This window comes from Pituophis catenifer, unplaced genomic scaffold (genome assembly GCF_029215685.1).
Source record: "Pituophis catenifer annectens isolate HBS135680 unplaced genomic scaffold, rPitCat1.0.hap2 SCAF_1, whole genome shotgun sequence".
Classification (NCBI taxonomy): domain Eukaryota; kingdom Metazoa; phylum Chordata; class Lepidosauria; order Squamata; family Colubridae; genus Pituophis; species Pituophis catenifer.
The window spans coordinates 348,476,031-348,502,129 of NW_027256881.1; the positions used below are offsets into that span (position 1 = coordinate 348,476,031).

General features: G+C 41.8%; 1 protein-coding gene and 1 pseudogene across 1 annotated transcript; both read right to left on the reverse strand.

Annotated features, from left to right (window-relative positions):
- Positions 1 to 6,175: 6,175 nt before the first annotated feature.
- Positions 6,176 to 13,898, reverse strand: LOC139312610 (vomeronasal type-2 receptor 26-like; the record flags this gene model as incomplete). The annotated part of the gene is made up of 3 exons (XM_070937549.1): positions 13,761 to 13,898; positions 7,904 to 8,033; positions 6,176 to 7,038 (listed from the first exon to the last, which is right to left on the reverse strand). Coding segments are annotated over exons 1-3 (1,131 nt in total), but the record flags the coding sequence as incomplete, so codon positions are not given.
- A 6,123-nt stretch (positions 13,899 to 20,021) lies between these two features.
- LOC139308395 (vomeronasal type-2 receptor 26-like) lies at positions 20,022 to 20,868 on the reverse strand (annotated as a pseudogene).
- Between the last annotated feature and the right edge of the window lie 5,231 nt (positions 20,869 to 26,099).

Below are 26,099 nucleotides of genomic sequence, written 5' to 3' on the forward strand. Positions count from 1 at the left end.
CTTAATCTTCTTCCCTTCTTGGCCATTTTTATTAGTTGTGGTACATCAGAAGACAAGAGAAGAAACCAACAACCTGATACAGAGAATAAATGGCACTAAAATGATGGCTACTGTTTAATAAAAAATAAACTAAGAGTCACAAGCTCATTATATTCCCCTCCCCAACAAAAAATACTTTTAGTTTTATTTTTGGCTTCTGTCTGTGCTTCTGATCTTTGTCTGTTCCATACTCTATCCAAGAGAGCTCTCTTACCTGTGGGACCTTAAAGATGCTGAAGATGGAGGCCATCTCCATTGAAGTCTTGGCACTGAGACCACCAATGACGGAGAGCAGAGTGTCCTGCAGGTCACATTTGTAACCTGGAACCACTTGGCCTCGTGAGGAGAGCATGGAGAGGCTGTTTAAGGAAATAATCTCCTCCCTCTGGAAATGGCGGTAGATGTGGAAGCCAAGGGTGATGTTGGGGAGCAGAAGAAAATCCTTATTGATCTCAGAGACAGCAAACATCAATGCAAGGAACTGCTGGTAGTTACTGGGTAGGAGACTGTAATGAGAAAAACATTGGAGAACATGACAGGAAAGTTGTGTATGGCTGTAGAATTTGCTTCACTGTTTGGGGGGACTTATGGTGGGAGAAACTTCCAAATTTCGTTGTGTTGGGCTTTTTTTTTCAAAGGATTTCCCTTGACTAAACTTGGATGACTTTGTGAGAGAGGAGACAAGCCTTTCCATAGATACCATGGACTGTTTTATACTCTCAATCGATTCCTTCCATATTCACTTTGCTTTAGTGGTTGTAATCCATTCCAACTGCTCCCCTTTCACCATCATTATTTAAGGTTTCTCTTGCAGGACCTTCTTCAGGTGTGGTAAAAATAGCTTTACTGAAGGCTATTATTCATCAGCAATGCTGATTCCAAAACTGTGAGGGATTTTTGTAACCTCTGAACACTTGAAGAGTGTGGAGCTTTTATTTGAATTTTCTATCAGAAACTTTTATTCTGATTAATATTATAATTTGACTTCTTTACTAGGCCAACATAGCTTCCCTCTTCATTTTATTGTTTTTCATCCTCCTGATGAAGGGATTGAGAATTCCAGCCTATTTGAAGAGCTTCCTAATTTACTGAGAGAAGCACAAAATGCGCACTACACCAGGACCGTTCAAAACACTAGAAGGATTTTTTGAAAAAAGTCCATGAATGTAAAGCAAAGAGAACATTAATCTGCATATTTCTCCTTCAGCTGAAACTTACACATTTCGTAATGGAAGATTCACTGTATTAAAATCTAGGCCAGAAGACTTGAAAATGATTCGCAAGGGCAAATTCCCACCAATAATGAGATCACCAGGCCTGTAGTTACTTTCCTCTAATGGGATATAATCCCTGAGCACACAGATGGTTTGCAGCTTCTTTGCTGTAGTTGGAGCCAGGAGCCAGAAGAGCAGCAGAAGCATCAGAAGTAGCATGACTCCTGCCCGGTCATTCTTATCACTTTCCCTCCTAGGACAGAAATCAAGGTTTATGCAGAAACTGATTTGAAGTTCTTGAAATCTCACTGGAATTTTAGCAGATCAGACACCACCTGTGCCTCCTGGATGGCACCAGGACAAATTTATAGCAACCATGCTTCCTCTTACCTGAGTTTGGGTTGTGACCATAGAGGAAACAAAGGCATGGGAGTCTCTTCCAACCCAGGAGTGAGCTCTTTGCAAGGCAGGCTAAGGTGACACATTCTGCCCCCAATCTGGTGAACTCAGAGATATTTTTTAAAGCAAGTTTCATCCTGGAAGATCTTTGTGTCTGGAAATCCACAGGGGATACCTGAAGAATGACTGTTCTTCTGATAATTGCAGGGAAATGCCATTGTCCTATCCCCTTAGCAACAGCTTCTCTTCATACAGCAGAATGGAAAACATGTTTGTGTCTCTTCTTGTAATTCACAAAGCAGATGGAGTCATGGGGAAACGGTCTAGTTGACCTATGTGAAAGTGAACCCTGCACAGAAAATGGATTTTGTCTTATGCCCTAGTTTGGTCAGATAATAGGAGGGCTACTTGGGAATAGTGGCACAAGGCAGAGATGTAATTTGAGGAACAATCTCAGGATATTAACTGCATTTTTTTGGCAAAACTTGTAAATTTCTGTTGCTGTAGCCGAAGGGTAGCAATTGTCATCCAGGTGTCCCTTTTGGTTTTTTGTGGTGCTATTCCCCAAATTGCCAGGTATGAAAATCTTTCCTTCATTGGATTCATTCACAGGACCAGTTGGGATCATTACTACTGTACTAACCTTCCTGCTAAATAGCAACCTCCGTATCTGGGCCTCTAGAGGGCATTTCACAGCTGACTGTGGGGTTCCTCAGATTTATGGTCTTGAGAGATGTCCATTTGCCATCCCCGGGGCTGGCCTTGGAGGCATTTCAACATGGCCACCATCCTTCTTGGCTCAACTCAAAACAGATCACTTCCGACGTGATCTGAGGAGTTGCTATACTTGTCCCCTTTGCCCTGGCCAGATCATGGCCTGATGACTTTGAGATTCTTTTATGCTGCTCCTCTCTGCAGGGAGGCTGGATCTCTTTGACCAGTCCACTCTTAGTGACTGATGGGGTTCCAAATGGAACTGAGGATTATACCCCAGGCTCTGCTGCGTTGTCCTTCTGAGGCCTTGGCCACTGCCTGGAATAGGAAAGCTACTGAGGCCTTGGAAAGGATCACTCACATGAAACCTCTCTTGGTCCATTGTTCCCAACATGCCCCATGATTCAATTGAGGGAGCTGAAAAGGATCAAGAGACATCTAGAGCTCTCCTGAAGGAACATGAGGGATGAAACTGACTGAACATGAACACTCTTTTAACCAGACCAGACAACATGACTCAAAATACAATTTCAGGCCTGGTAAACCCAAACCTCCTCTTTCCTTAGCATCTTGCAGTAGTTTGTATCTAATTTTAGGTTTTTTCCTTTGCCATATAAACTTAGAAATATCCAAAATAATAAACACATCTTTGACAACAGGTTTTCCTTCCATACAGGGCACTGGACCTCACTAATGACACTTTGAAAACATGAAATACAAAAAACTGACCACTGGAATATTGTAAGCAGCTGCAGAACTTCATAAGGAATGCTTTCATGGACAAATTCCTCCTTCACATTGTCATTTATTAGAAATCTTATCACATTCTAAACATGCCACAAAAACAAATAAAATTGAGGCAACTCCTTGCTTTAGTTAGATATTCTTGTTTCTTACTGTATTTTCTCTGCAATTCACATCGGGCCTCAGTAGAATAATGTAGCATTTGGGAAAAAAGATACAACCCAAGAGAGCAGCTCCAGAGGCCAAAATGGAGAAAATCTCCATGGCCACCATGGACTTCCTTTTGGTTCTCAGGTAGGGAGGGAGGAAGAAGATCCAGCATGCTAAAAGTAATGAACTTGGCTTCATTAAAACTATCAGGCAATTTCCTAGCTAAAAACGCCACTGTGAAACTGATGAAGGCCAAAAAACCTAGGTAGGAAATGACAATGTAAAACATTATAGTTGAGCCTTCCTTGCATTCCAAGATGATCTCTCCAAACAAGGAGTGGAAGTCCAAGTTAAGAAACGGAGGAGAGGTTCCCAGCCAGGTGGCACAAAAGACTGCTTGGATCAGGGGACAGGCTATGACAATGGAGTTAGTCAGTGGTTTTCCTAAGAGTTTCCTTGCCTTGTTCCCTGGTTTGGTAGCCATACTGTTTTGTGGTTCTTTCCTTCATCTTAAGGTGGTTGCCATTTAAATGTTGGTTGGTGAGAAGAGACTGAGTCCAATCCACTGTAAGGCCTTCTCAGTTTAAGGTCAGGTATCATTTGTAAGCTGATTATATTCACTTCTATAACCCCAGACTGACCAAGCAATACTGACCAAGCAATACTGACCAGGTTTTATTGCCCTAGTGCACAAAGGCTGTTGGATGGGGAGGAACAGCCACGGTTTAAATCCTAGGCTGCATTAACAGAGGGATAGAATCAAGATCACGTGAAGTGTTAATGCCACTTTATAATCCCTTGGGAAGTCAACATGTAGAATTCTGCATCCAGTTTTGGTCGCTATGATATAAAAAAAAATGCTTAGACTCTAGAAACAGTGCAGAGAACAACAACAAAGATGATTAGGCAGCTGGAAGCTGAAGCCTACGGTCAGATCCCATAGATCCCAATCGAGACACTGCCATTCCTGTGGAGAGGGGAGCTGGGTGCATTCTTTAATTTATAGCCTTTTTCCTGGTGCCTATCTATCCTGTACTTTGATTTACCTTCTTGGGAATATAAAGGGGGAGGGCCATCTGTTTTATCTCAGCTTTGGAGCCTCCAGTAAGTGATACATGAGAACAACTTCTTATCACCTTCTCAGCCTGCAATTCTCAAAACAACTTCACACCTGTGAATTGGCCTATTCAACACCGGACTGAGGGGAGGGGTTTCTAACTGCTATAACTTAACCGAATTGCGTGGGACTCCTCAGATCCTGCTTTCTTTGTCTTGCTATCACTTTCCTTTTGATAAAAGCTTCCTTTTGAAATGCTAATTGTTTCAAGAGTTCTACTTTCTTGAATGGAGAGGAGAAGCAGTCCTTACACCTACGATGAATGATATCAGGAACTTTGTATATCTAGTCTAAGAGAGGTGACATGAAAGCAGTCTTCCAATATTTGAGGGGCTGACACAGAAAAAAAAGGGGGTTAACTATTCTCCAAAGCACTTGATGGCAGGACAAGAAGTAACGGATGGAAATTTATCAAGGAGTGATCCAACCAGAACTAAGGAGAAATTTCTTGACAGGGAGGACAATTAATCAGTGGAAAGAGTTGCCTTCAGAAGTTGTAGGTGCTCCAACACTGGAACCTTTTCAGAAGGGACTGGACAACCATTCACTCTAAAATGGTATGGGATCTCCTGCTTCAGCAGGGGGTTGGACTAGAAGACCTCCAAGATCCCTTCCAACTCTGGTATTCTGTTATAACATGAGGAAAAGGAAAGTATTTTCAGAATGGCAAGATTGTATTAAAACCAAGCAGGCGTGGATGATTGGTCCTCCCAGAAGTGGAATTTTTCATCTTTGGTTCTGAATGACAGTTCACTGTCCTTAAGACTCTTGTGCAATCTACAGTTTTTCTGGACTATTAATTTTTGCTGAAGGAGCAGTATGGTGGCTATCTCAAAAAAAGTCTTTCTAAATATTGTATCAGGTGCAAAACATTTAGACCACCTGTGAAGTTCCAATTAGGCTGATTTAGTACTAGTCATCCCTATCCATAGGAAGCTAATAAAGTAATGGTTAGTAACATCTTGGTGTTAGATAAGGGTCATGTCAGGGTTCCAGAAAACGCCCCCAACAAAAGACTCTGAGACTAACATTTCCTCAAAGGTCCATTTTATTAGAAATGTCATGTTGGAACATCTGGGAAAACCTGCATCTGAAAATTCTGGGTTTTCCCCACCCAAAATAAACTCAAAGATCCATCCCCTGCACCCACAAGTACATCACATGGTCCAATCATTTGTTCAACGCAATTGGAGACAGTCGCCAGTCACTCCCATCAAGGTGCAGGGCAGTTGTCCTTGACTCCCAGAGAAAGGAATGTTGTTATGGCTAATCTTCCACCGCTCCTTGCAAATCCCCCTCCCAATTTCCCAGGCACAAAAAATGTGGCAGCCCTGAAGCTCCAAAAGAAAAGATGGCTTCCAGGACTGACAGGTCAATGGAATTCATTTGTGGTTACATAGAGAGTTTAGGCTGATTCCTCTTTTGACTCCATGCCCAGGTTTTGTCAATCCTCCTACAGCTTCAGTTTGTTAAATAGAATGAAATTGAGCTCTGGAGAATCTGAATATCTATGAGAGTAACAGAGAGGACAGAGGCAAGAGTGGTGGAAGAGTGGAGGCAGAAAGTCTTCTATTATTGGGAACAACCTCACAGTTGAGATGCAGCCAACCTGCATTCATCAAGTAAAGTGCAACACTTGGTAAGGAATTCTTTAACGTATAAGTTCCTCCTTCTTGTCAACATTTTTTTTAAAAAAAATGTCACATTCTAAAGATGCTTCAAAGACAAATATAAATGAGGCCGATCCTTGCATTAGTTAGAAATTCTTGTTCCTTACTATGTTTTCTCTACAATTCAAATCTGGCCTCAGTAGAATAATGTAGCATTTGGGGAAAAAGATACAAGCCAAGAGACCAGACCCAGAGGCCAAAATGGAGAAGATCTCCACAGCCACCATGGACTTCCCCTTGGTGCTCAGATAAGTGGGGAGGAAAGTGATCCAAACACTGCAAAAGACCAGCATGCTAAAAGTAATGAACTTGGCTTCATTAAAACTATCAGGCAATTTCCTAGCTAGAAATGCCACTGTGAAACTTATGAAGGCCAAAAAACCCAGGTAAGCAAGGACAATGTAAAACATTAAAGCTGAGCCTTCCTTGCATTCCAAGATGATTTCTCCAAACAAGGAGTGAAAGTCACAGCTGGGAAATGGAGGAGAGGTTCCCAGCCAGGTGGCGCAAAGAAGTGCTTGGATCAGGGGACACGCTAAGACAATAGAGTTGGTCAGTGGTTTTCCTAAGAGTTTCCTTGTCCTGTTCCCTGGCTTGGTGGCCATGAAAGCCAAAACTACCATGACAGTTTTTGCCAATACAGAGGAAACTGCAAGGGCAAAGAGAATGGCAAAGGCAGATTGTCGGAAGAGACAGGTGATCTTCCCAGGTTGACCAATGAAGAGGAAGGAGCAGAGGAAGCAGAGAAGGAGGGAGACCAGGAGGATGTAAGTGAGATCTCGGTTGTTGGCCTTGACAATCGGTGTGTCATGATGTTTATAGAAAACCACCAGGACTACAGAAGTGATCAGAGAGAGGAAAAGAGCAAGAAAAACTAAAGTGTATCCCAGGGTGTCTTGAAAGGCAAGGAAGTGGATCTTCTTGGCAATGCATTGGTCCTTGTCCTTGTTGGGAAATTGGTCTTCTGGGCAGGGTTCACAGTGAGCTGCATCTGAAATCAAAAGTCTTTGTCTAAGCATTTCTTGAGCAATTATCATGCACATTTTCCCTCCTGCATAAATCATAGGAGTGTTGTCTTTCTGCTCCTGACCTACCTACAAAGGGAGTAATAAAATAACCTCCCTGTGCTATTTATGGGGCATCAAAAAGAGCAAATCATCCTTCATTTATGATGATCCTGGGGACAGGTTATCCAGAGACAAGGTTTTGTTCAGTTCCAGATATCCATTCACTGTGCACTTCTATGAGTAATGGGGCTTCCAGTCTGAGATTACTGCCTGTTTTTTTTCTCCCATTTTATAATGGAACCGACAGGAGACTGATAGATCTGATATCCAGGAATGTTCCTGTTTTGCTTGTGTGTATATTATCCCTGCCTTAACCTTTCTGCTTTGTATCTCAATTTGTTCATTCAGATGTTTTTTGCTCCCTCCTATTCTATCAAAGAGACATAGATAGATGAATGTCTGCTTTCCCTGACAGGTCTATTTCGTCAGAGGCTGATACAGCTGAAAGAATGAGCATATTCTGAATGATACAAATTGAAGCTTTGACCGCACAGCCCACTTCCTTAGGATAGATCGGAAGGCAGTTTTTGCAATTGGAGGTTGGAGTAGGAGTGGAAATCCTAGTTGGACATTCATAAATTCTGCCCTAAAGCTATCCTGCATGGAACTGCTGAATATCAGGAAAAGTGGCCTCTGTGGCCAGGGCAGTTTAGATATGTGAACTGAAAGGTTTTGCTGAGAGATATGATTTCATCTCAATCTCATATAAAATGACAACGAGAACAAAAGAAATGACTTAATGAATGTCTTCTTTGCTACTGGAAGATTAACATTTGAAGTCTTGTCTACCTGTCTGATTAGAAAAGGTTCCTTCTGGACAAGCATCACACTGGTAGCAGCAAACCTGCTTGCCCCCTGGAACTCTTCTCCTCTCTCCTGCATGGCACCTCTTCATGCCACACCTGGCAAAGGGCACCTTCTGAAAGAGAAAAGAGAAATACTTGGGATGAGCTAAGCAATAAACTGCATTCATTCTTTCCCCATTCCTATTTCCCTTTCTTATTCTTACTTCTACGTTCAGATTCTCTTCTAATGAAATAATTTGCCACTGTCTATCAAAAATCAAGAACAGCCCTGAGGTAATCAGGCCAGTGGCATTCCTGACACACCCATGGATGTGGGAGATTGGATCTGGAATCTCAGCCTGCAGAGGAAGGTTTATGATGGGATGAGAGCATTTTTAATGAGGATACAACTGAATGGAAATGGTCCATAGAAATCACTGTTGGTTGCCGTAATTGCATCCTGCGTTTCAAGCAGATGTTGTTCCCAAGTCTAACCCTTTGTGGAATCAGACACTAATCAGACCTTAAACGTGTTACACGCAAAGCAGATTTTTCACCAAATGATTGCCATGATTTCTGACTCAGTTGATTATTTTTCAAGATAGGATGATGTTCTGCATCTCAGGAAGAGAAGAGAAGAGATTGCAGAAAATACGACTTCAGTAACAGAGTTGTCAACTCCTGGAATGCACTACCTGACTCTGTGGTTTCTTCCCCAAATCCCCAAAACTTTAACCTTAGATTGTCTACTGTAGACCTCACCCCATTCCTAAAAGGGCTATAAGGAGCATGCATAAGTGCACCAGCATGCCTACCATCCTAATGTTTTCTTTTATTTGTATCCTTTTCATGTATTTATAATTATGTTTACACTTGTATCTGTCATAAAATGCATGCTTGATGAAATAAATAAATAAATAAAATAGGATGAATCTTTCTCTGAACTTACAATATTTCCTTGCAGCTCACCTTTGTGGCCCAGATGATTCCATCAGAGTTAATGGTGAAATCCTGGCCTGGGGGAGCCTCAGGATTTACTTGCCCAACTTTCATGGGGACAAAAGATTGATTGGGGAAGAGAACCCAGTTGAGAAGATCATAACGAGCAGATCCCAGTCCATCTTCTGAGAAGGAGACTTCCTCTCCAGCACTGTTGTTGAACTGCACATTCCTCAAATAGGCAAGGATCTGAAAGAAAGGAGAGCTTCAGAAATCGGAGTATTTGGGCTAGAGCTACAAATGGGACATCATGGCTTCTTTCATCACATAATGGCCATCTTGAGACAATGGGTTTATATTTGAGAAGCTATTTCCATCTCTTGGCGATCTGTAGAATCAGGTGTATTTAACTCTGAAACTAAATGTTTTCTCTTTATCACTGGGCATGATTTCCAACTCCAATTTCACCAAAACACAAGAATTTAGTTCCACAATCTAAATTTAATTTTAGGATTTTCCTCTTGTGATACTTGGCTACATGCACTTTGAAATAGTTCCAAGGTCTTGTTGACTGATAAATGAATGTTTGGAGTGAATAAATTATTTCTATCGGAACCATGGAAAATTACACTGATTTTCTCTGGCTCATTGTCAAAGGCAGCAGAATGCAGGAACCAGGTTTGATCTAATGGGCCATGTGGAAGGAAGCATCTGACCTTGTTGGATCCTTATCCTACAGTTGAGTAGATAATATATAGAAAACTATGTTCTGTAACTTTAACTGCTACAAAGATGACTAATTGGCTGTGCTAAGCAGACATATAAAGGAAGGCAGGAAGTTTATTCATTCCTGCTCCTGCTCCTGCTATTAGAAGGTTGAACTGCATTTGAAGAGAACTGGAATTGTAAGCAAACTATGTTTTTGTGTTGAACCGTGATTGTTTGAAGAAGTTGTTTTGAGAAGCCAAGTTTGTTTTTACTACAAGTAAAGACTGTTTATTTTTCTTTAAACGTTCAGAGTCTTTGATTATCTGTGTATTTTGCTAAGCATCGTATCTATTCGCTGTCTGGTCCATTGCACTAATTTGCAGAGGGCAGTTTTGCCTTCAACACTGGTTATGGGCCCAGTGCCAGAGTGTGTGTACCAGTTACAGCAATAAGAGAGTTGCGACACACATTATTGCTCCAGATGTTCTGATACTTATTAAATATCCTGGTGAGGATGGCACAAGGTCACGCTCCCAACTTATCGCTGGTTACCTGGCTGGATGGCACCAACTACAAATCCTGGTCCACCAAGTGCAGTCTCCTGTTGCACAAAGAAGGGCTATGGGATGTAGTGCAGAATCCACCAGATGTGACCTCCTGGAATGCTGACGATGCCGAGGATGCCAGGAAGATAGCCGAGTTCCAGAGGAGGAATGAGAGTGCATTATGTATTATTGGTTTGTCTCTAGACGATACCCAGCTTGTTCATATTGAGGGTGAACAGTCTGCTGCAAAATGCTGGGGAAATTTGAAACGTCTTTATGTTTGTGACACTGTAGGGGCGCAAATTAACATTACACGAAAGTTGTTTCGCACACGACTCCTTAAGGGTGGTGACATGTTAACACACCTGAATTGCATAAAAAGCATTTTTCAAGAGCTACAACAGAAGGAGGTAGTTTCCGAGCAACAACAGGTTTATATACTGTTATCATTGCTAGATGAAAGCTACGATGACGTAGTAACATCATTTGAAGTTCTCACACAGCAGGAACTAACTTTGGCCAATGTAACCTCACGACTACTAGAAGAGGCCAGAAGGAGAGAAGAAAGAAAACAATTAAGGGAAGAACCTGAGTTGATTAATGTAAATGTAAAGGCAAATAACCATGTATATGCTGTAAAACATTGTTTTAATTGTGGCAAGAAGGATCATATAGCCAGGTTTTGCAGAAGGCTGAAAACTAGGGGAGGATTTAAATTATCCCAAACTGATAAAATTAATAATCTATTAAAACAGTTCAGAATGGAATTGTATAAACCATCAAAGACACCTATGGTTCAAGATTATTGCAACACTGATGTGCAAAGTCCATTGTCTGATAAAGGGATATACCAATCATTGATTGGCAGTTTATCATACATTAGCAATTGGTCTAGACCCGATATTTCTTATAGCGTGAACCAATTAGCTAGATTCAACACGGAACTTACAGAAAGACACTGGCAAGGAGCAAAACGTATTCTTAGATATCTGAAATATACCATGCATCATGCATTGTATCTACAACCATCAGAAGAATTGCATGTAACCGCTTATGCAGATGCTAGTTTTGCAACAGATGTGAATACAAGAAAATCAACCTCAGGAATCGCTGTATTTCTGGGGAAAGCTTTGATATGGTGGCGTTCAATAAGACAGCAGCATTTAAGTATGTCTAAAATGGAAGCAGAGTTTTCTTATTTATCTTTGTTATGTACGGATTTGATCAGTATTAAGCAGCTGATGCTAGATTTAGGAATAGATATACAAGATCCTATAATAGTACATGAAGATAATCAGGCAGCGATAAAAATGGCAACAAATATAGTTGTAAAGACTAGAACAAAACAAACAGATCTTCAATATCTCAATGTAAGAGGATGTATAATGAACAAGATGATAGAACTTGTATATTGTGCATCAGAGGACAATGTGGCTGATCATTTCACAAAAGCACAGGGAAGTAGGAAACATATAGATACATGTGAACAGTATGGTTTAAGATTGTAAATATATTAGTCTACCCAAAGGGGAGAATGTTGGATCCTTATCCTACAGTTGGGTAGATAATATATAGAAAACTATGTTCTGTAACTTTAACTGCTCCAAATATGACTAATTGGCTGTGCTAAGCAGACATATAAAGGAAGGCAGGAAGTTCGTTCATTCCTGTTCCTGCTCCTGCTCCTGCTATTAGAAGGTTGAACTGCTTGAAGGAACTGTGTCTGTGTTTGAAGAGAACTGGAATTGTAAGCAAACTATGTTTTTGTGTTGAACCGTGATTGTTTGAAGAAGTTGTTTTGAGAAGCCAAGGTTGTTTCTTACTACAAGTAAAGACTGTTTATTTTTCTTTAAACGTTCAGAGTCTGTGACTATCTGTGTGTTTTGCTAAGCATCGTATCTATTCGCTGTCTAGTCCGTTGCACTACTTTGCAGAGGGCAGTTTTACCCTCAACAGACCTGGTTGGACACTTCACTATCCAGAGAGGTCCAACATTTTAGCCTTTGATGCAGAAAATTCTGGTGAATTTCAGACCAGGAGTCCATTAGGACCACTTTGAATCTTGCTCTGTGCTGTGGTTGTCATAGAAACAGAATCACAGTATTGGAAGGGACATTGGAGGTCGTCTAGTCCAACCCCCTGCTCAAGCAACAGACCCTCTACAGTTTTATACAAGTGGCTATCCTCTCTCTTCTTCAATGGGGCACCCATGACCTCTAAAGGTAAACCCTTCCTTAAGAAATTTCTCCTAAGTTCTAGGTTGCTTCTCTCCTTGGTTAGTTTCCATCCATTCTTAGTGAGAAGCTGTTTTCACACAGCAAACTGAGTAGCACAAGAAATGGTAAACTAAAAAGAAGGGTAGGGTCTCAAATAAGTTGATATGCAGACATTGAATCAGGAACTGAAGAAATTCATATGGGGAGCTTCCAATTAAAGTGTCTGCGGACTGAATCAAAAGCCCCAGAAATTACCTGCCATGACTGGACATCTGAGATCCTCTTTCCAAGCCTCATTATGGTCGGTTGAATTCTGGATCCATCCATTGCATGTAAAGCGTGTGCCAGAGCATAAACGGCATTGTAGATATTGTAACTTTCTCCGTTCATTCTTTTTTCAAAAGTGTAATTGGGCAGATTCTGCAGATTCTCCTTTCCTGTACATTGTTTTTCTCCCTTTGGAGGGATCTCTCCTGATTTATGGAACTTGCAGTCATAGACAAATTCCCACCATGGAGGGAGAAAGACATCTCCTTGGGGGTTCAAGGGGTCTAAAGACAGGAGGAAGTGGCTGAATTCAGAGACATCCCTGGAGTGGTCCCTAAAATGCAAGGCCCCATGCAAAGCTTTTATAAATTGCAATGTTTGTTCAGCTTTCTTCATGCCAAGATTCCAATGCGAAGTTAAGATATAAACTTTCCTAAATGATACTTTCCTGTATTTTTCAAAATAACGTACTGCCCCTATTACAGTACCAATAACAGCTAAGTCTGCAAAGAAAATAAACACTTCTGCTTTAGACCAGGAATGGAAATTGACAACCATCTTGTTCAGAGCTATTTGAATATTATCCAATTTCAGCATTAGAGCGAAGGCCAGGCAGATCTCCTTCTCCTGGAGCATTGGCATCAACATTGAGAAGAAACGTTCTCCTCTGTCATCTTCAGGGGCAAAAAGACCAACCCAGTTCCACTGGAAATGCAGGAGCAGCTGGACTAAACCCACATACTGAGGAGATTCCCTGGGATTAATCCAGAAGAAGGAAGGATAAACTCTTCTCTCTCCCTGGGAGAACTCAAAGCCAACACCGAGCTGGAGAAAATGAGATTCTTTTTTCAAAGACAAAGTAAAAGTTTCATGCTGACTTTAGTAGTGACCACTGTGTGATTGATGGACTTCCAGTCAGGCTCACTCACTTTGATTGGCAAACTTAATCTCCTTAGCCATTTTTATTGGCTGTGGCATGTCAGAAGACAAGAGAAAAATCAACAACCTGATACAGAGAATAAATGGCACTAAAATGATGGCTACCCTTTAATAAAGGATAATCTAAGAATCACAAGCTCATTATATGCCCCCCAACAAAAAAAACTATCTTTAGTTTAATCTTTGGCTTCTGTGTGTGCTTTTGATCTTTATCTATTCCATACTGTATCCAAGGGAGCTCTCTTACCTGTGGGAGCTTAAAGATGCTGAAGATGGAGGCCATCAGCCTTGAGAACGTTGCACTGAGATCACCAATGACGGACAGCAGAGTGTCCGGATAGTCACATTTGTACCCTGGAACCACTTGGCCTCGTGAGGAGAGCATGGAGAGGCTGTTTAAGGAAATCTCAATCTCCCTCTGGAAATGGCGGTAGATGTGGAAGCCAAGAGTGATGTTGGGGAGCAGAAGAAAATCCTTATTGACCTCGGAGACAGCAAACATCAATGCAAGGAACTGCTGGTAGTTACTGGGTATGAGACTGTAGTGAGAAAAATATTGGAGAACATTACAGGAAAGCTTGTGCATGGCTGTACAATTTACTTCACTGTTTGGGGGGACATTTATTTATTTATTTTATTTATATTTGAATTTATATACCGCCCTTCTCCCCCTAGGGACTCAGGGTTTTTTTTTAAATGATTTCCCTTGGCTAAACTTGGGTGACTTTGTGAGAAAGGAGCCAAGCCTTTCTACAGATATCATGGACTGTTTTATACTCTCTATCATCTCTGCCATATTCACTTTCTTGCAGTGGCTGTAATCCTTTCCAACTGCTCCACTTTCAATGTAATTATTTAAAGTCTCTCTTGGAGCAGCTTCTTCAGGTGTGATAAAGGTTGCTGAACACAGGACTGCAGTGGTAGTCACCTCAGAGATTTACTGAAGGCCATTATTCATCATCAATAATGATTCCAATGTTGAGAGGGATTTTTGTAATTCCTGAACAGTTTAAGCGTGTTGAGCTTTTATTCGAATTTTCTGCCAGAAGTTACAGTTCAGATTAATATAATTTGACTTCTTCACTAGGCCAGCACAGCTTCCCTCTTCATTTTTTGCTGTTTATCATCTTCCTGATGAATAGATTGAGAATTCCAGCCTATTTGAAGAGCTTCCTAATTTATCGAGAAAAGCACAAAATATGCACTACACCAGAACAGTTCAAAACACTAGAAGTATTTTTTGAAAAAAGTCCCTGAATGTAAAGCAAAGAAACAATTTATCTCCATGTTTCCCCTTCAGCTGAAACTTACCCCTTTTTAAAAACAAGCTTCACTGTATTAAACTCCAGGACAGGAGACTTGTTAATGATTCCCAAGGGCAAATTCCCACCAATAATGAGATCACCAGGCCTGTAGTAGCTTCCATCTAAATCGATATAATCCCTGAACACACACATGGTTTGCAGCCTCTTTGCTGTAGTTGGAGCCTGGAGAAAGAAGAGCATCAGCATCAGAAGTAGCATAACTCCTGCCCGGTCATTCTTATCACCTTCCCTCCTAGAAAAGAAATCAAGGTTTATGCAGAAACTGATTTGAAGGTTTCTCCTGAAATCTCACTGGATCTTTAGCAGATCAGGCACCACCTGTGCCACCTGGATGGCACCAGGACAAATTTATAGCAACTATGCTTCCTCTTACCTGTCTTTGGGCTGTGACCATAGAGAGAACAAAGGCATGTGAGTCTCTTCAAACCCAGGAGTGAGCTCTTTGCAACACAGCCTAAGGTGACACGTTGTACCCTCCATCTGGTGAACTCAGAGATAATTTTTAAAGCAGATTTTATCCTGGAAGTTCTTTGTGTCTGGAAATCCACAGGGGATAAATGAAGAATGACTGTTCTTGTGATAATTGCAGGGAAAAGCCATTGACCTGTCCCCTTAGCAACAGCTTCTCTTCATGCAGCAGAATGGAAAACATCTTTGTGTCTCTTGAAATTCCCAGAGCAGATGGAGTCATGGGGAAATTGTGTTGTTAACCTACATGAAAGTGATCCCTGCACACAAGATGGATTTTGGCTTATGCCCTACTTTGGTCAGATAATAGGAGGGCTACTTGGGAATAGTGGCACAAGGCATAAATGGAATTTGAGGAATTCCATTTATATTAACTTCAATTTTTTTTGCAAGACTTGAAAATTTCTCTTGCTGTATCCTAAGGGTAGAATTGTCATTCGGGTGTTTCTTTTGGTCTTTGGGGGTGCTGCTCCCCAAATTGCCAGGTCTGAAATTCTTTTCTAGAAGATTCATTCACAGGACCAGTTGGGATCATTACTACTGTACCAGCCTTCTTGCTGCACAGCAACTTCCATGTCTGACCTTCTATAGGGCATTTCTCAGTTGACTGTGGGGTTCCCCAGACTTATGGTCTTTAGAGATGTCCATTTGCCATCCCAGGGGCAGGCCTTAGAGGCATCTCACCATGGCCACCATCATTCTTAGCTCAACTCAAAACTGACCACTTCCAACCTGATCTGAGGAGGAGCTGTCCTTGTCATCTTTGTCCTGGCCAGATCATGGCCTGATGACTTTGAAATTCTTTTATGCTGCCCTTCTCTGCAGGGAGGCTGGATCTCTTTGACCAGTCCACTCTTAGTGACTGATGGGGTTCCAAAGGGAACTGAGGATTATACCCCAGGCTCTGCTGTCTTGTCCTTCTGAGGTCTTGGCCACTACCTGGAATAGGAAAGCTACTGAGGCCTTGGATAGGATAGACAAATAAATAGAAGGGAGAGGCTTTAGGGACTTCAGCTCTGCCTCTGATCCCAAACTGGTTTAGCCTGCTGGCAAGCAGCTCCTTATATGCTTACAGTTAGTGACAGTTAGTGACAGTTAGGGACAGTTAGGGAAGGCATAGAAAAAGCCCCGGAGATTCAAAACCAGGAGCTGCACTCTGATTGGCCTATTCAATTATCTAAGCCAAAGGCCATTAATAGGCACAGCAACTCTGAGGGAATTTTTTTTTCTCACACTCACAGAAGAATTCTGGTTGATAAAATTACTTGGATCTCTTCCCAGTTGGAGGCCAAGCATGGTGTGGATCCTATGGAGAAGGCTGGGGAAAGGATTTACGCAGGAATTTAGGAACAGTTTGATCTGGCTGATCCCAAGGATGTCGACAGAGTCCATGGGATGTAGTTGTGACCACCTCTGAACTAGATCCATGCCCCCCTGTTAATGACATGGTTGTTAAATGAATCTGGCTTCCCCATTGACCTGGCTTGTTGGAAGGTCAGAAAAGAGGACCCTGGGACACTGCAGCCGTCGTAAATATGAGCCAGTTGCCAAGGGCCCAAATTTTGACCACATGCCCATGGGAATGCTGCAATGGTCATAAGTGTGAAAAACAGTCATAAGTCACTTTTTTCAGGGCCTTTATAATTTTGAACGAGGATGGCCTGTATAATGTCACATAAGGGTTTTAAACTCCTTCTGCGTTTAATTTTTATATTGATTGTATAGTTTTTGGTTTTTGGTTTATTTAGATCAATAGGCCAATTTTAAATGGCACATTTTCTCCTTTTATTGTAAGATGGGGGCGAATCATTGTCCCCCACGGAAAGGGCCCGCAACTTGGGCATCCTCCTGGACGCACGGCTGTCTTTAGAAGGGCATATGACGGCCGTGGCCAGGGAGGCTTTTTATCAGGTTCGCCTGATACGCCAGTTGCGCCCCTTTCTGGATCGGGACTCCCTACGCACAGTCACTCAAGCACTCGTCACCTCTCGTCTGGACTATTGTAACGCTCTCTACATGGGGCTCCCCTTGGGGTACACCCGGAGGCTCCAACTGGTGCAGAATGCGGCCGCGTGGGGGATTATGGGAGCGACGGGGCGCTCCCATGTGACTCCTCTCCTGCGCGAGCTGCATTGGCTTCCGGTGGACTTCCGGGTGCGCTTCAAGGTGTTGGTGATCACCTTTAAAGCGCTCCATGGCTTAGGGCCAGGGTACTTACGGGACCGCCTTCTGCCACCAATAGCCTCCCACCGGCCAGTTCGCTCCCACAGAGAGGGCCTCCTCAGGGTGCCGTCGGCTAGACAATGCCGGCTGGCGACCCCCAGGAGGAGAGCCTTCTCTGTGGTGGCACCTACCCTTTGGAACAATCTACCCCCAGAGATACGAGTGATCTCCGACCTCCGGACCATTCGTCGGGCCCTAAAAACTCATCTCTTTCAGTTAGCCGGTCTCTCTTGATTTTATGATTTTATGGTTGGTTTTAAATTTTGATATGGATTTTAAATTGATAAATTTTAAACTATGGGCCAAATTTAATTATTTTAAATCTATTTTTTAATCGCACTTATGTATAAATGTTTTTTATTTTGGCTGTTCACCGCCCTGAGTCCGAAAGGAGAAGGGCGGTATAGAAATTCGAGTAATAAATAAATAAATAAATAAAATGTTCTGCACTCAGAAAATGAAATAAATAAATAAAATCACTATTGTTGATCCTCACATGAACTCCATCTTCACGGGAGCTCCAGAGTTTTCTGCAATGCTGCACAAATAGCCAGAGGGAAGCAGAACGAATCACTTTGTCACAAGGCCACATGGTGCAATGACAGAAGCGGCCACCATATTCCAAGGGACCACAACTGAATGAGGCCACTGGTGGCTGCTACCAAAATCATGCTGGAAGTGCTTGCTAAGCGAATCTGTCCCAACATTGATGAAGAACATCATTTTTTTATGCTTTACAGACCTGTGAACATGGTCACTGTGTAGTCTAGGACAATTGCCTACATTCACTTCATCCCAGCCCCCTCACCCCAGCTGACCCCTGGCATTCACCCCTCCCTAGCTGCTATGGTTGATGCTCCCCTCTTTGCCAACTGGATACCCCAGGCTGTGGCAGGAGTGATCACGATGGCTTTTTGATTCCCTTTGAGCTGCCCCACTTTGGTTCAATGCAAAGGGTGAGCACATGGGCCAGACAGCTTCTGTTCTCACCATGCAGCAGCCAATTCAGTGCTTCGGTTTGCTGATCAATTCCATGGCCTGAGGTGTGCAGTTTGCAAAGAGGGGCCCACAAGCTGTAGCCTGCTGTCAATGCAGGGCAGGACTCTGCTCTCTGTACAACTATCTGGGAGGGGAAAAAATTCAATCTCTCCTGGAGTGACAGAGCCTCTAATTTAGGAAACATCATCTATGGCTCTCCAGTTGGGACCACCGGTTGCATAATGCCTTTGCTGGCCTTGCTGGTGGACGGAATGTCAGGCCTGTCCCAGCTTAGACATTTAGGAAAGAAAAATCCTTGACTCTATCTGTAGAGTTGGGTATACCTTTACTAAAAGTCAAGTGTTACTGCGTAAGCAAAGCCAGATCTGAAGATTTCTGTATAAACCATGTAATTTCCCCTACTCCCAGGCCTTCCCCCATATGTCATCTTGTTAGTGTCCAATGAGGTTAAAATTAGTTGTTTTGGTAATAGTTCTAAAGTTTGATGCTTATTTGGTGGCCCTTTGCCTTCTATTCCCATGCCTCTGTCCTTGGATCGTTCAGTCATTGCCTCTGGTTGCAAAGTTACTATTTCATCATTGTTACTAAACAAGCACTATCTGTCATGTTTATGTAGCTATTACAACTGCTTAAGCCTTCAGGCTCCAAATGCAGGACCAAAAATCAATAATCAATTCTCACAGCAGTATTGCTTGCTAAGAGTGTGCCCAGGGTAAATTTTCTCCAGAGAATAGTGGGAGGAACTCTTGAAGACCAAAGATTGCACTCATATTTATACATTTGAGAAAGAAGGAGAAAATGATTTATGCATAAGGTGGTATAATCATACCTATTCATAATTAACAAACTATCAATTATGTTGCCACTCTTCTACTGTTATTATCTTCAACAGAGAAATATTCTCTTAATAAAAAAGGATATCAGTTACGTTGCCATAGAAATGTTGATAAAGCTTATTGAAAGCCAGAGAATTGCTATTTTATGGGCCAGTTAGCACACATTCCTCCATTGTTTCTATTTCCCACATGAGAGGCCATTTTATGGAAAGGGAGTTATTATTTAAAATAACTGAATACTGGTAGAGAACTCTATATAGCCTCAGATGTCTAAGGAAACAACCATATAGGCCTAAAAGCACTGATTCCAACTCTTTAAAACACTATTTTAAAGAATAATTAAATTAAAAAGAATGGAATGAGAAAATGTCCTCCTTGAAATAATGAATACATCTTTAATAACCAGTTTTGCATCAACATTAGGCACTGGACAACACGAGGATATTTTGAAGGCATGATAAACAAAAGGCTGGGTGATTGCTGTTGACCACAGGTAAATTCAAACCAATTGTGGCATTTGATAAGGATTTTTTTAATGGAGAAATTCCTCTTTGAAGACATTATTTTTTTTTTTAGAAATCATCATATTCTAAACATGCCACAAAGAGAAATATAAATATAAAAAGCAGATCCCAGCATTAGTTAGACATTCTTGTTTCTTACTATATTTTCTCTACAATTCAGATCGGGCCTCAGCAGAATAATGTAGCATTTGGGGAAAAAAATACAGGCCAAGAGAGCAGCCCCAGAGGCCAAAATGGAGAAGATCTCCACAGCCACCATGGATTTTCCTTTGGTGCTCAGGTAGGTGGGGAGGAAGGAGACCCAGACACTGCAAAAGACCAGCATGCTAAAAGTAATGAACTTGGCTTCATTAAAACTATCAGGCAATTTCCTAGCTAGAAATGCTACTGTGAAACTGACAAGGGCCAAAAAAGCTAGATAAATGAGGACCATGTAAAACATTAAAGCTGAACCTTCCTTACATTCTAAGATGGTCTCTCCAAACAAGGAGTGGAAGTCCAAGTTGAGAAATGGAGGAGAGGTTCCAAGCCAGGTGGCACAAAGTACTGTTTGGACCAGGGGACAAGCTAAGACAATAGAGTTAGTCAGTGGTTTTCCTAAGAGTTTCCTTGACCTGTTCCCTGGCTTGGTGGCCATGAAGGCCAGAACCACCATAACAGTTTTTGCCAACACAGAGGAAACTGCAAGGGAAAAGAGAATGGCAAAGACAGGTGACCTTCCCTGGTTGACCAATGAAGAGGAAGGAGCAGAGAAAGCAGAGTAGGAGGGAGACCAGCAGGATGTAGGTGAGTTCTCTGTTGTTGGCTTTAACAATTGGTGTATCATGATGTTTATAGAAAATCACCAGGACTGCAGATGTGCTCACAGAGAGAAAAAGAGTGAGAGAAACTAAAGTGTATCCCAGGGTGTCTTGATAGGCAAGAAAGTGGATCTTCTTGGCAATGCATTGGTCCTTGTCCTTGTTGGGATATTGGTCTTCTGGGCAGGGTTCACAGTGAGCAGCATCTGAAATCAAGAATCTTTGTTTAAGAATTCATTCATTCAAGGAAATCATGCTGCATTTATAATGGTTCTAGGATAGATTAGCCAGTGACGAGGATTAGTTCAGTTCTAGCTATCCATTCACTATGCAATTCTACGAGTAATGTGGCTTTCAGTTTGAGATTGCTGCCTGTTTTCTCCCCTTCTTTATAATGGAACACACAGAAGATCGATAGACCTGTTATCCAGGGAATGTTGCTGTTTTGTTTATGTGTACATTATCCTTGCCTTAACCTCTCTGCTTTGTGCTTCAAAAGTGTTCATTCAAACTTACTTGATCGCTCCTACTCTATCAAAGAGATACTGATAGATATATCTCCTCTTTCTCTGGCAGGTCTATTTCCTCAGAGTTTGATAGTATAGATGGATGAAGCATGCCCTAAGTAATAAGAATTAAAGCTTGGACTGAAAACCCCACTTCCTCAGGAAACGATTAGAATTTGGGTTTCACAATCAGATATTACAGGAGGAGTTGAAATGCATTTTGGAGATTCATAAATTCTGCCCTAAAACTATCCTGCATGGAACTGCTGAGGATTGGGAAAGGCGACTTCTGTGGCCAGGGCAATTTAGATCCATCAACTGAAAAGTTCTAGTGAAAAATATGAGTGCATGCCAATCATATCAAAAATGATCACAATAAAGAAAATAGATTTAATGAATGTCTTCTTTGATCTTGGAAGATCTACTTTTGAAGTTTGCTCTACCTGTCTGATTAGAAATGGTCCCTTCTGGACAAGGGTCACACTGGTAGCAGCAAACTGGCTTGCCCTCTGGAACTCTTCTCCTCTCTCCTGCATGGCACCTCTTTCTGCCACATCTGGCAAAGGGGATGGTCTGAAAGAGAAATATTTCAAATTACCTAAGCAATGAACTTGCTGCATTCATTCTTTCCCTCATTCCTATTTCCCTTTTTTATTCCTACTTCTATTTTCAGATTCTCTTCTTAGGAAATAGATTGCCACCATCTATCAAAAACCAGGAACAGCTGCTGGGGGATTCAGGCCATTGGCACTCCCAACCTACCATCAGATGTTGGAGATTGGAACTGGGATCTCAGCCTGTAGAGGAAGGCTTGTGACTGAACTACAGCATTTCTAAAAAAAGAACCATGAGGATACTACTGAGCATCAATGGTCCATGGAAATCACTGTTGCTTGCTGTAATTGCATCCTGCAGCATTTCAAGCATTGTTCCAAAGGCTAACCCTTTGTGGAATGACACAAATCAGGCATCAAATGTGTTACATGCAAAGCTGATTTTACACCAAATGACTGCCAAGATTTCTGACTCAATTGATTATTTTTCCAGTTAGAAAGATGTTGTACATCTCAAGAAGAGAATGAATCTTTCCTTCAATTTACAACATTTCCTTGCAGCTCACCTTTGTGCCCCAGACGATTCCATCAGATTTAATGTGAAATCTTGTCCTGGGGGAGCCTCAGGATTTACTTGCCCAACCTTCTTGGGGAGAAAAGATTGATTGGGGAGGAAAACCCAGTTAAGAAGATCATAACGAGCAGATCCCAGTCCATCTTCTGAGAAGGAGACTTCCTCTCCAGCACTGTTGTTGAACTGCACATTCCTCAAATAGGGAAGAATCTGAAAGAAAGGAGACCTTCAGAAATAGGAGTATTTGGGCTAGAGCTATGGTTATGGCTTCTGTCAGAACATGGTGACCATCTTGAGAAGATGAGTTCATGTCTGAAAAGCTAGAGGAGTTCTCTTGGTGGAGAACTGAGGAATCTGCAGTAACACCAAATATTTAACTCTGAAACTACAAATGGTTTTTCTTTGGTCCTTTGTATCATGGTTTCTTCAAATCCAGCTTTATCAGAATAAGTACACTGAAAGATTTTAGTGCCACATTCCAAAATTAATCATATTTTTTAATTAATTAATTAATTAAATTTATTTATTTGTCAATCATATATAAGATAACAGGTAAAAGTATAAACAGAATTTGGATACATGAAAAGATTAAAAAAAAAGGAATATTAGGACAGGGACATTAGGCTTGTTGGTATGCTTATGCACGCCACTTACAGACGTCTTGGGAATGGGGTGAGGTCAACAGTAGAAAATCTAAGGTTAAAGTTTTGGGGGTTTGGGGAAGTAACCACAGAGTCAGCACTCTGTTGCTGAAGTCGTATTTTCTGCAATAGAGTTTGGAGCGGTTTACCTTGAGTTTGTATCTATTGTGTCCTCGTGTATTATTGTGGTTGAAGCTGAAGTAGTCATTGACAGGTAAGACATTGTAGCAGATAATTTTGTATACTACACTTAGGTCAGACTGAAGGCGGTGTAGTTCTAAATTGTCTAATCCCAAGATTTCGAGCCTGGTAGCATAAGGTATTCTGTTGTGAGCAGAGGAGTGGAGGACTCTTCTCGTGAAATATCTGTGGACTTGCTAAATTGTATTAATGTCTGAAACACAGTGCAGAGTCAAGGCAGATGAGCTGTATTCAAGAATTGGTCTAGCAAAGGTTTTGTATGTCCTAGTTTGCAATATAATATTACCAGAAATGAAGCTTTGCAAGATTAGATTAATAACTCTTAATGCTTTTGTGGCAATGTTGTTGCAGTGAGCTCTGGCACTTAGATCATTTGAGATGAGTACTCCAACATCCTTGACAGAGTGAGGGTCGTCTACGAGGTCGTATATGGTTTTCCTCCTGTAATACTTGATTACATGTAGTTTTAAATATTTACTTTGTCCTGGGGTCTTGTAACCGATAAATTCACTTTAGCAACAATTAAATAATTTGTATGAGAACAGAGTACAATTCCTCTGATTGTCTCTGCCTGAGAATTGAACAGAGCAAGAACAATGTCTGATGAAATGGACATCAAGGAAAAGGAAAGGCTTGCCCTGGTTTTTCTCTTCACTGTTCAGAGAAGTTCAACGTCTATCCATTAATGCAGAAAAGTCTGATGCGTTTGAGACAAACAACCCATTAAGACTATTTTGAGTCCTGCTTTATGTGCTCAGGTGAACCAAGATTTGCTGCATTCACACTACAACCTGAGCAGTACGATAAATGTAAAACTGGACAAATTGGGTGGGGTCAAACAGGATGTTAAATGATAGAAACATAAACCAGGGGTAAGAGGAATTGAGTGTCTTTCTACAAGTTGGATTTGGGTTATATGCTGAGGGAAACGGAGGTTGTTCTGCAACTGTCTCAAGTAGGACTTCTACTGACTTCTGGAAGCTTCTTTCTCAAACACAGCCAGATTGTTCTTTTGCTCTCAGCTGACATCTACTCCCTGTCATGGTTACCTCCTAAAACTCTGGCAACCATTGAAGCCTTTCAGGACTTTATGGATCTTATGGACAGCTCATTTGGTTTACTTCTCTTCTTCCCCCACCCCCGCAAACTCTTCCAACAAAACATTATTCTTATTTCATCTCTTTCTAATAATTGCTTTTAATACATTTTCCTTTCCAAGGAAGCCACAGAAATTACCTGCCATGACTGGACATTGGAGATCCTCTTTCCATGCCTCATAATGTTTGGTTGGGCTCTGGGTCCATACATTGCATGTAAAGTGTGTGCCACAGCAAAAATGGCATTGTAGATATTGTAACTTTCACCTGTCATGCTTGTTTCAAAAATGTAATTTGGCAGATTCTTCAGATTCTCCTTTCCTGTACATTGTTTTTCCCTCTTTGGAAGGATCTTGCCTGGCTGGTGAATCTTGCAGCCAAAGACTATTTCCCACCACGGAGGGAGAAATACATCCCCTTGTGGGTTCAAGGGGTCTAAAGACAGAACAAAATGATTGAATTCTGAGATATCCCCGGTGTGGTCCCTGAAATGCAAGACTCCATGGAAAGGCTTTAGAAATAGCAAGGTGTCTTCAGATTCATGCAAACTAAGTTTCCAATGGGAGGTTAAGATCCAAACATTCTGCAATGTTGTCTTGATCAATTTTTCCTGGACAGACAAAAATGCCTGTACACCAATAGTACAATCGAAGTCTCCAAACAGAATAATCACTTCAGTTTTTGACCAAGTCTTTAAATTGAGAAGTAATTTTTCCATTATAATCTGAATATTATCTAATTTCAACCTTTCAGTGAAGGCCAGGCAGATCTCCTTCTCCTGGAGCATTGGCATCAGAATTGAAATGAAATGTTCTCCCCTGTCATCTTCAGGGGCCATAAGACCAACCCAGTTCCACTGGAAATACAGGAGCAGCTGCACTAAACCCACATACTGAGGAGATTCCTTGGGATTAATCTGGAAGAAGGAAGGATAAACTCTTCTCTCTCCCTGAGAGAACCCAAAGCCAACACCGAGCTGGAGAAAAAGAGATTCTTTTTTCAAAAACAAAGTAAAGTTAGATATTTAGGGGTCACCATTGTGTGGTTTGTGGCCCCAGCAGTCAGGTTGTCTCATTTTGAGTGGCAAGCTTAATCTCCTTCCCTTTTTAGGAAGATCTCCCAGCAACACATTTTGATGTCACATCTTTGTTATATGCCCCCTCCCAGAAAAAACTACCTCTTTCACTTCTGAGTATGCTTCTGATGTTTATGTCAAGCCCAGCCATGGCTTGTCACAAGAACGTTCACACACACAACGCTCCTGCAATGATTCCAGGAGGGGATGTGCACCGGGTGGCTAGGTTTCGGTTGTGGTGGAGGCACTAATGGACTACTGGGGATGGTAGAACGGAAGCGAGATGAGGGGATATGTGGCCGATGAATCAACATCATTGTAGCTTCGGGAACGTCATGATCCCATATCCTGGTTAGAGTGAGCAGGAAGTGGCTGCCAAACACCTGAGACGCATTACGAGGGTGGGGTGCAGGCGGCGCGGCTTGTTTAAATTGTGCTGAGAGGTGTTTGCTCTCAGCGCCGACTTTGTATGGAGCATTCTCGTCTTTTCCTGATTCCCGTGTATAGTGAATTAAACCAAACACTGATCATCCAAACACAGTGAACTGGATTTGATTGTTTCAGCGTTCACATAGATGTGGATTGGAAAGTTGAGAGTTTGTCTACTCCATACTGTGTCCAAGAGAGCTCCCTTACCTGTGGCACCTTAAAGATGCTGAAGATGGAGGCCATCTGCCTCGAGGATTTGGCACTGAGACCACCAATGATGGAGAACAGAGTGTCCTTCATGTCGCAATTGTACCCTGGAACCAGTTGGCCTCGT